Source organism: Mercenaria mercenaria, chromosome 16, assembly GCF_021730395.1.
Source record: "Mercenaria mercenaria strain notata chromosome 16, MADL_Memer_1, whole genome shotgun sequence".
Taxonomy (NCBI): Eukaryota; Metazoa; Mollusca; class Bivalvia; order Venerida; family Veneridae; genus Mercenaria; species Mercenaria mercenaria.
This window is the reverse complement of record NC_069376.1, coordinates 17053340-17064980: the sequence shown is the minus strand read 5'-3', so window position 1 is coordinate 17064980 and position 11641 is coordinate 17053340. Positions and strand designations below refer to the sequence as shown.

Here is an 11641-nt window from a genome sequence, read left to right as displayed (position 1 = left end):
TAAACAATCCTATGACATTTACAGCAACTGTACATTTACAGCTAACACTAGATAACCCTTACTTAATTTCCATGATTCAAACTCTGTCCGAACGTCGTAGCATTTTGCATTCAAATTTATAAGGATTATTATCCATTTTCCCTGATCAATTACTGCACGAAGAATAGTTTTTCACTGGTAACCAGTTTTGAAATATACTCTGTAAAAACAAAGTTTATTCCTATGCAATATTTCATATATATCGGGTACAAATCCATACATGTACAAATAGACATTTAGAAAGTACATTAGTAGTGTTTAGGAAGCCGACAGAACTGTTCTCAAAATTGCAACTTCTTGTAAATGATGCCTTGTGTGTGATTTACCTAACTTTCCGTAAGCCTTTTTGAAAATATACAAACGTTAGATTCTTTTTATTATATGTTATCTTTTTTGCTGCTTTTTCTTTTTTCTTTACCTCCATAGACAAAGTCAATTTGACTATGAATGCCTTCTGTACTTGAAAGGACACCAACGACAGTTTCTTACACTATTGTAATATCAAAAATATGCCATAGGATCCATACTTTTCTTATTGGATCGTTAAAGCATTTACGATTTTGTCCACAAATAATGAAGAATTTTATTGATTGACTGAAATAATCCCCTTTTCAGTTCGAATCAGAGGCTCTTACACATTCAATATTTGCTTTCTTAACGTTTAAGAGTTTTGCCATCCGATACATTAGGTTCAACACAACTTTGGCATTGGTGGATAAATTAACAAACGTACGTTTCCTTTGAGTTCCATGGAATATATATAATATGAAAAAGAAGAAAACTAAACTCGTACATAGGTTACGGTGCTAAAGTTATTTTTGTTTAAATCCTGCATTATTAAGCTATTTGCAACAGAACTGGAGCTAAACATTGATTTCATGTAAAACTACATTTATAAAAGCAATATCATTTCAGAGTTTTAAAAGTGTTCATCAAAAACATCATTACAGGAGCAGAAATTGTTTGATATTGAAAAAAACAATGAATTGCTTTTTAAGGTAATTTTTTTGTCAATACATTTCATTCACAGCCATTTGTATTACATGTATTCATCAAGTCACTTTCGTTTCTTCTGTTTAATGGTAAAAGGCCAATTAATTATCTGTTTTCCAATACTCCCATTTAAAGCTACGTAATTAGATATATTTGTCCAGTTAACTTTATGTAAAAAAAACACTTTATTAAGTGGTTGTCAACATTAATATAACAATAGCGAATAAATAACATTAATGATCAATTCAATGGAACTTTAATTAAGTGGAACCTTCCTTTTACCATGAACGAAAACAATATATAGTATAATCATAAATGACATTTCTTTAAACGTTATAAAAGCCGTCGGTTGTGAACTTGGAATGAATGTCATGCATTATTGTGCAAGTGTGATCGGTTTATATTTCGTTCTTCTTTTTGGTGAGTTCAGAGCTTACTAGTTTCAATAAATAAGTTTTAGAAGAAAGTCAGTTTTTGGCTCATAATCATGTAAAGTACAAAACTTTTAATATAATACTACTATTTCACATCACGTGACAAAGTGAGTGGAGCTTGCTTTTTCGACGTACTAAAAAAATAAATAAAACCAGTGGCCTCTTCATATTGAGCTCAAACAAACTGCTGATATTAGAAAAAAATTGTGCTTTATTTTTTTTTATTTAAAACAATGCGATAAGTAGTAGAATGCATGTCAAGATTTGTTCATACTATGGAAAAAATGCCTATTTCCATGTGTTACTTTTAGCTATCACGTGCCATGTCTCAGGAGGGCAAGTTTCCAAACAGTTTAAAAAGCAGGAAACACCAGAGGGCGCTCTTCAGTTGACTGGTTATATAAAGAGACAACCTGTGACAAGACTGAAACAATGCGCCGGTCAATGCACACACGACGATGCCTGTTTTGATTTTTACTACATCTCGGAAGAGAACATTTGTCTGTTACGTGATGTCAATGAGCAAAATGTCTATAGTATTCAAGCTTCACAGGCAGTGCACTACGAACACATTACTGGTAATATAAAAGATTTATTATTATCATTATCACCTTGTCTCTCTATTAAATTTCAATTATGTCGAACTTGGCTTATAGTGCCCTGCAGATGCGGAAGGGGATGATGATTTGCGAATGGTCAAAAACATGTTTTGTAATATTTATCTGTATGCGCATTTACAAATATATTCAGTGTGCAGTTTTGCAGACATTTTGCCAACATTGTTGTTGTTTGATTTTTCAGGCCTGATTCGGCTAGTATTGTGCCCCATATCGTGGGCCGGTGGTCTAGTGGTAACACGCTTTACTGTCAATCCAGAGGTCCCGGGTTCGAATCCCGGTCCAGGCACTGGAAATTTCTGAGATGCTTTTGAGTGTCTCCCGCCTAACTAAGAGGCCTGTACTGGTTCTTCCCAGGAAAGACGGCTTCGCTTGTATTGGTGCTATACACCGGGCACGTTAAAGAACCAGACTGTCTATTCGCAAAAGGCTAAGCTAAGTTAGTCGGACAAGACTATATATAAAAGGATTTTTCTCTATCTGTTCTGGGGACTTTATCTCGCTCTGTCCCTCTGGTCAGATTGTTCTGTGTCTGTACTAGTAGAGGATGAATTTCGCGCCCTGTGTGGCTGCGTTTGCTATATGTAAAGCGCCATTGAACGTGTTTATCATGAAAAGGGCGCTATAAAAGTCTGGTATAATAATAATAATAATAATAATAATAATAATAATAATATCGTCATTGTTGTTATTTAAGAATGATCTTGTAAATTATCAGAGACTTGTTACGAACATCTCTTTAAAAAATCCATTTTGTTCCGTATTGACTTCGAGCATTGTTCATCTTTACCTTTCTTACAATACAAAATTTCCTATCATAAATGATAATATCAATTAGTAATTGCATGCAGCATAACTAGAATTGATCAGAAGTTACAGAAACTATATTCTATATATTATTATATTAGACTACATTTATACAGCGCCATTTTCATGATAAACACGTACAAAGGCGATTTACATAGTCACTAAGAACTTTCCCCCTTTTATGATGACATGTATGCATTCTACCATCTTTGCCGTGCATTTCGTTTATTTTCTTTCCCTGTATCGCTTTAAGATATAAACCTGTCACCTATAGATAGAAATAAAGACTTTAGATATATGCGACTCCAATACCACCCAGATTCCTAGATTCTGCACCAACCTGTTCTCTGCAGGTAACTGCCAACTTTACCACATGAATCAGAGGTGAAGAACCTTTCATGGCTGTCAAGAGAGATAATTCTTTAAAATAAGTGGTTCATTTGACTTTTTTCGATTTTCGTATATTCTGTTGGCGATTTTTTTACTTTAAGATATTAGGATATTCAAATTTTAGAAATACCTCCAGTGAAAATTCAACATGCATTAATAACTCCAGTGAACACATGAATAAGTGATCAGCTGTTAAAGTTCCGAACATGTCCATTACAGCTGACCAAAAGGTGATTAATCACCTTAAAAACCATTGTATTGTATTTGAGTGGTAACCTCTTCCGTAGAATCAACAGCAAAACAGATCAGTAATGTGACAGTAGTAGCTTGGTTATTATTATAACTAATCAATTTTAGTTTATTTAATTCTTAAATTATTCCCCGGTTATGATTTTTTACTGTTTGATAAGTGATACTCTAAATCTTTTTTTTTTCAGGTCTGTAATACTCTGTATGTATATTCCCCTTATTTAGGCAGGGGTTTATACCTGCTTTCCGTTGTCATGTGAAGTTTTAAAGAACGTAATGAGTAAATTAGTATGGATATCGCTTATGGTGGCTGATTTCTGCCATGTCGTGTTGGTGAGGAAAAACAAGACAACACGAAAACTCAACACATTTTACCCGGAAACACGATATTTAGAGGGCACCGACACGACATATTTATTTGTCGAGTTTTCGTGAATGAATATGTCGTGTTGATGCCCTTTATTTGTCATGCTCTCGTGTCGTGACTTCGCCCCGCCGACACAAAATCATTACAAATATATTTTTATGAAAATATTTTCACCTCAGAAAATTCATAATGGGCCTCTTCTGGGAAAATCCCAGTTTTCGTGAATAGATTTTTATACAAACTTCTCATAGCTGTAAATAAACATTTAGTCTATTCTAGTATGGTAAAATAAAATGTACTTGTTTTTGAGATATTTGCTCGTGATTCAAAAGCGCTAAATAGTACACAATGGTTTAAATCACATTTAATATTTAGAAAGACAATAACGTAGGGCTCCCAATAATTAATATATATACTCACGGATTACCATTTATTCAAAAAAAATCAATTTACTTGTACCGACTCAATATTTTATACTACCTTATCCAGATAAATGATGTTACGCCAATACTTCCAGTTTATTAGACGTGAAGAACTACCTTAATGATAAGATTAAAACACGTCGGCAAGATATATCACGATATATCACAACCCACGACAAGATCTATCACAACTCACAAGAAGATATATTACAATATATCATAACTCACGACAAGATCTATCACGATATATCACAACTCACATTTATGAAGATTTTCTTACCAATGTTTAAGTTTAATTACGGCCCATCTGCCCTCTCAACACAGTCGGACATATATGCTTCGTAGAGTATAGACCGTAAAAGGTCTTCTAACCGCAAATTTGTAACACTTCTTACCACAACTCCGTAACACTTCTTATCGCAGCTTTTTAAACATTTATTACCATAGCTTTGTAACACTTCTAATTACAGCTTCGTAGCACTTTTTAACACAGCTTCGTAACACTCTAAACAATAGCAATAATCGTGTTTAATAAAATATACCTTTACAAAGTTTTGGCCCGACTGTTAAGAGACACATTGCAGCCCCCTTTTACAGTTAGATAATATATGCTTTCTCCTTTCATTGTTTTAAGAGAGGCACGCGTAGAAGACTCCGTAACATGTATATTGGATAAAATGTTAACTGAATTGGCAAAAAAAATATAGCCCCACCCTGAACCAAGCCTATGTTGTTGAGATATTGCCAAATTTTTTTTGTTAGAGACATGAATGAGAAGTGCACATTCCCAGTTTGTAGGATTTCTTCTCAAATCGTCCTTTTTTCAGGTGTATACCTCGAGTGCCCGGTAAATAATGGAGGATGGGCAAAGGCAAGACTTCAAGACGGAGCCCTTTACTTATTCAGGTATTCAGTGCGTTTATTGTCGAAATCATTTACATTTTACTAGTTTGTTCTTATCAGTTAAAATTAGTGGCAAATAAAAGCTAATTAGTTTAACACAGGTATTTCCATTTTGTACATTATTTTCAGGTTGTTCACCAGTACTGCTGTTTCACAGGCACAAGCTGTAGAGTACTGTCAGTCTATTGGTTCATATCCGTTGAGAATACTCACTGCCGAAAAGATGGATTTTGTGCAAAATAACTTGACACACTGTTTAGGTATAAGTACTAAGTTGTACTAATTTTTCTGTATTTTCTGTATTGTAAGAGACCATGATATAATTTCCTCAGTACTCGGTCCAGTACAAATGCCTTCAGACAAAAAACAAGGCCAATATCATATCACTTATTTATTGACAATTTTACTAAATAATTTCATATTATTAAAATGTTTCAAATTTTAAAAACCTGAATTTATTAATTGTAACAAAGTACAACTCTACAATACACAACATATTTAACCGCTGAATAAAGTAACCAAGATATAAACAAAATCATTTACATGTATTTCTTATTTATTTATTTTTATTTTTTGCCCCGGTCACAAAACCGTTCACCAATTTTAGAATCCTTACGTTCTCTGTACAGTCGTAGCGTCTGATCAAAGTACTTACGGGCCCCGTACAACCTTTAGAGGATGTAGTTGTAGGATATCCATACGGACATCGCAGATAAGTCATGCGGAGCCTAAAAGGAGCCCGGTCGTGGGTTCGTACGGCGCTCGCACGGCATTCGTGCGATGTCCGCATGGTGTCCATACAACAAGAATAAATTATTTCGGTGACGTGTAAAAACTTTCCATTTCAATCGTAGGATATCCGTATGGGACATCTCAAGTCGTTCGGAGCTCGCAAGAAGACCCGGCCGTTCTATTCTTATTGGCTGGTACGGCGCTCGTACGGTGTCCGCACGCTGTTCCCGCGACAAGAATAAACCAGTTTGACGACGTTTGAAAAACTGTCCATTTGTAACTTCTCAGCTGATCGTAATGCCCTGCGAGCCCCGTGTTGACATCGCAAGTTCTCCGCACGGTGATTTTAATATCGTACTGACATCGTACATTGGCTGTGCAAGTCCCTTGCGATAGTAGTGCGAGCATCATCAAAACCTCTCAGTTTTTCAAATCCGTTGAAGCCCATATGAGCTCTTCCAGGGCCCATGCGGTTCTACCATGATCACAAGAACGCTAGGAGCTCCGTACGAGTAGGTTTTCAGTCGAATTTTGGCAAATAAGTAAGGCGTCTGTACGGGCATCGTTGACTCGTACGTGCGTCGTACGGATTTTTTGAACTCTTAGAGGACTCGGGAACTTGATGAAAATGTTTTACCGAGCTTCCGAGTTGTTACTGGCTCGTAGAGATTTTCGAAGTCGGGAACAGCTCGCAAAAGCCCCGAACGGGAATCTCACGGACCCCGGAGAGCTCTTACGGGCATCGCACGGATTTGGAAAACTGCGAGTTTTGCTGATGCTCGTAGGACTATCGCAGTGGAATTTGCTTTGTCAACGAACGATGTCCGTACGATATTAAGGACACCATGCGGGAAACGTGCGATATCTACACGGGGCTCACATGGCGTTACCATCAGCAGAGTAGCTACAAATGGACATTTTTCAGACGTTGTCAATGTGCTTTATTCTAGTCGCAGAGGCATCTAACGGGCATCGTACAAGGTACGGCTGCTTTCCTTGCGAGCTCCGTACAACTTGTCTGAGATGTCCGTATTGATATCATACGATTGAAAATGGAAATTTTTCACTCGTTGCCGAATTGATTTATTCTTGTCGTATGGACACCGCGTGGACACCGTACGATTTCCTTGCGAGCGCCGTGCCAACTCACTAGCACCATACGAGGTACGGCCGGGCTCCTTGCGAGCTCCGCACGACTTGTCTGGGTTGTCCGTACCAATATCCTACGATTGCATCCTCTAAAGGTCGCCCGGGGCTCGTTTGTGCTGTGTCCAGACGCTTCACTTGTACACAGATCGTAAGGATCTAAAAGAAAATTTAAACCGTACGGACATAGTACGGTTTTGTGACCTAGGCATACACGTACCGTAATAAGTTGATACTGGGTTAAAAGTGAACTATATTTGGGTACATCAGGGGTCTTCCTTACCCATTAAATTTGATATTGGGTTAATAGTGAGCTATATCGGCGTAAAATTGGTATTAAAGTTGATAATGTGTTAATAGTGAGCTGCACTGGAGTACACCTGGGGTCTTCCTCATCCATTAAAATTGATAATGGGTTAATATTGAGCTGTATTGGAGTACACCTGGGGACTTCCTCGCCAGTTAATGTTGATACGGGATTAAAAGTGAGCTGTATCGGGGTATACCAGGCTTCTTCTTCACCAATTAAAGTTTATAATGGGTTAATAGTGAAGTGTATTAGGGTACACCTGGGGTCTACTTCACCCAATTAAGTTGAAACGGGGTAAATTGTCATCTGTATCGGGGTATACTTTGGGTCTTCCTCACCCATTAAAGTTGGTAATGGCTTAATAATGAGGTGTTTCGCAGTGCACCTAGGATTTTCCTCACCCACAGAATTTGATAATCGGTTGATAGTGAGCTGTGTATTTGAGTACACATGGTGTATTCCTCACCCATTAAATTTGAAAATTGATTAATAGTGGGCTGTATTAGGGTACACCTTGGGTCTTCCTCACCTATTAAAGATGATAATGGATTAATAGTGAGCTTTATTGGGATATACCTGTGGTTTTCCTCACCCATAAAAGTTGATACGGGCTAATAGTAAGCTAGTTCGGGGTGCAACTGGGGGTATTCCTGACATATTAAAGTTGTTAATTGGTAAATAATGATCTGCATTGAGAACAGCTTGGGTCTTCCTCACCAATCAAAATTGATAATGGGTTAATATTGAGCTATATCGTGGTAAAATTGGGGTCTTCCTCACCCGTTAAGGTTGACAAAGGTTAATAATGAGCTGTATTTGGGTACACCTGGAGTTTTCCTAACCCATTAAAGTTGATACGGGGTTAATAGTGATCCGTACGGGGTACACCTTGGTTCTTCCTTGCCCTTTTAAGTTGATAAAGTGTTTAAAGTGAGCTATATTTGGGTAAATCTGGGGTCTTCCTCAACCATAAAAGTTGATAGAGGGTTTATAGTGGGCTGTATTAGAATACACTATTGAGCTATATCGGGGTACATCTGAGGTAGGTCTTCGTCACCCATTAAAGTGAATAATGGGGGAAAGTGTGATGTATTGGAGAACACTTTTGATCCTCCTGACCAATTAAAGTCGATAATGTTTAATCATTAGCTATCTCGGGGTATACTTTGGTTTCCCTCAACCGTTAAACATGCATAGTATATTTGAGTGACCTAAAATCAAATCATCTTCGAAACAAACCAAAAAAACAGGAAAATATCGTTCAGAAAAAACGGTCTTATTACGAAACAAATCACACGACTAAAATTTAAAATCTAGGAATGATTAATATTGACGACGATTAATAAGTAGATCTATGATGGAATTTAATCACTTTTTCATACACTTTGATAATGTTTGTTCAGTAAAACATGTATATATTTAATATATAATGGTGTTTTAGATCAGTGATTTAGAAGGATTATAGAGTTTAATCTGTTTTGTAGGAGTTAGTGGACAGAACTTCTGGGTGGATGGAACTAACGCTGAAGCTGCAAATTACTCCGCGTCAGACACTTACACCACGACGGAAAATCAAATAGTTCCAGTTAATACAAATGTATTATGGGGGAGTAGTAAAGGGCCGAATGACAATGCAAATGAACCACGCTGTATTTGGATAGCAAATCGATTTTCCTATTATTTCGATGACGTTCCTTGTACATTTTCAGGGGTTAAATATATCTGTGAAAAACAACTAGTCTAATGAGAACTTTGAATTTGTTATTTTCTTTGTACGTGACTACAGGTAAATTTTAATTTTACAAAGTCATGTCTGTAATGCAATCTACTTTGTGGCTTAATGTTAGTAATATCTGTCATGTGTTTATAAATTGGATAGAACAATCTGTTCAGAGGGCACCTGTGCATAGGGCGGTAACGAGGCCGAGTTACCGCCCAAGCGTAGGTGACCGAGGAACACATATTTCTATGCTTTTCTATTCTAAACACATGACTTATATTTCTTTCTTGTATATCGTATATATATAAGCTTTTTATTCTGAAAGATTATTTTCCTTGCATACAACTTATTTTACAATTAATAGAATAAATAAAGCAAATAGAAATGCTTTCTGTAGCACTCTATCTTATGGTAGAGTATGTACACAAAAGCGCGGGAAATCAACGTTCGTAAGCAGATGTGACTTCATGACGTATCCATGACGCACAATCACAAATTTCCACTTCTATTTTATCGTTTGTAGCGTGGCGATATTTTCTTACCGTAAGATAACGTATTTTGAATCGAGAAATATACTATAAGGAACGGAAAGAAACTATCAAGAAACCTGATTGCTTTTCGTATTTCACATAAACAATATAATATAATCAATGCTTGAATCGCTAGCAGCTAACAGCACGAGAGTCATCTGGCCAGATGCGTATTGTCGGCATGGGTAAAATCACCGGAAACGCCAGTCAGGTGTGCAAGAAACGTCCATAATATCCAGAGCACGTTTTGGCCAGTGCGGTTTTCAGATTTCGCGTTTTGGTTAACCACTCTCGATTTTTCAAAAATTGATTGTGCAGACCCTGGACATCGTATAGAATATTATCTAACTGAGGAAATGAGTTGTCACTAGAAACAAGAAAGTCATTGAATTATTTTCCAGTTTTATCGTTGTTTCTTTCTTTAAAATCATAACGTATCAACTCACATGATCACTTTCGGTCAGTCAAACTCTTACAACGTCATTGAGCATTCCGAACCGTATGATACAGAAATCATAAAACCATGCTGACCATATTTTTCTTAGAAAGCTTCATATGTATACTTAAATGTGGACTGTAATCCATTTGACCCAGATTACAATAAACATCAATCTGTTTTAAAATAGTTCTTTTTTGCCAAAATAAACAAACCACACAGTTATGTCAGCGACCGGGAACAGCAAGTACCGAATACCAGCGTTAGACTTTCTTTTGATAATGCTATACATGTACAGACACTTTAGATACATGTTGAAGGTGTACAGCTGAAATAAGCAGGGCTACTGTCAGGCTAATATAGATAAGTAACCGAAGGATTCCACTTTATAAACTTTATTGCCCCTGAGAAAAAAGACCACTTTTGCTTCACCGCCAACTAAACCATGGTAAAATCTACAATATGACAATTTTTCACTCAACATCAGTAACCATAGCTGCACCGTTCACTAAACTATTGCGATATTTACAGGGGCTTGTATTCAACATCAACAATCATTTTTGAAACATCTACAGAAAAAAGTCAGGCAAAATAACATAACGTACGTAGCAGTATACACACCTTAACTTGACCTAGATTTCTTCCATTCTGATCAAAAACCAGATTTTGATAAACGTAAATACCTCGCTTGTCATTAAAACTGTCAAAGCACCAAAGAAAAAGCAATTACCATGGAAACATCCCTTGTATGAGACAAATGACTCCAAATCAACAGAAGCGATCCATGAACAACATTACTGAGAAGTAATGGAACGCTGGTCATCCATTTCTGTTATTATGTAGATGTAGATGTACACTTCCTTGTTCATCATGTGAAGTGTATAAAAAAAGAAACAAACATATATTATTGTTTTGCTTTAGACATTTCAGACAAAAGTGAAGACATACACCAAATCTGAAAACAGTGTTCTGTATGCATAGTCTTCCATCTATATATAATCATGGCAACCTGAAAACCTGCAAAAATAAAACATGTAAATGTCTCACTTGCGATCAAAGCCATCAGGGCAATTTTTAAACATTCATTTCCGTGGCAACATCATTTTATGATGCTTTCAACGAATATTTTCCGGCCTAAGTAACATTAATAGTTAACACTAAAATAAATCAATTTAAGGTAACTTGCCTAGTATTGTTGACAACGAAGAGTAAAGGTAAGAGTACGAAAGTGAAGTCATTTTAAATAACTTGTATTGATGTCTGAAGCCTTTTTGTTGAACCCTACTGCCCCACTCCTAGCACAAATTTCATATGTCAGTTTTGGCAAGTTAAATAAATGGATTAGACAACAAACTTACACGTATAATTAATATAATCGCAGTAAGAAAGGTAAACAGATCAATGTAATGTAATGTAACGTAGAATAAAAGAAGAAAGAGAAATGAAAAAAATAGAATGAAAGTAGAAGAAATGACATGAACATACCATTGTGATGTGTCCCTCTGAAAACCCATCATTGTAATGTGTCCCTCTGAAATTCCAATGA

The 11641-nt window shown here is 36.4% G+C and overlaps 2 protein-coding genes across 2 annotated transcripts in view; one reads left to right on the top strand and one right to left on the bottom strand.

Annotated features, from left to right (window-relative positions):
• The window catches only part of LOC123540439 (phosducin-like protein 3), a 478889-nt gene that overhangs the window by 191836 nt on the left and 275412 nt on the right, over nt 1-11641 (bottom strand). The gene's annotated exons all lie outside the window — the stretch shown is intronic.
• Nucleotides 706-11223, top strand: LOC128549494 (uncharacterized). The gene is made up of 5 exons (XM_053526210.1): nt 706-1452; nt 1778-2044; nt 5146-5224; nt 5351-5481; nt 8894-11223. Exons 1-5 carry the CDS (start codon nt 1395-1397, stop codon nt 9151-9153), a joined length of 795 nt encoding a protein of 264 aa, XP_053382185.1. The 5' UTR covers nt 706-1394; the 3' UTR covers nt 9154-11223.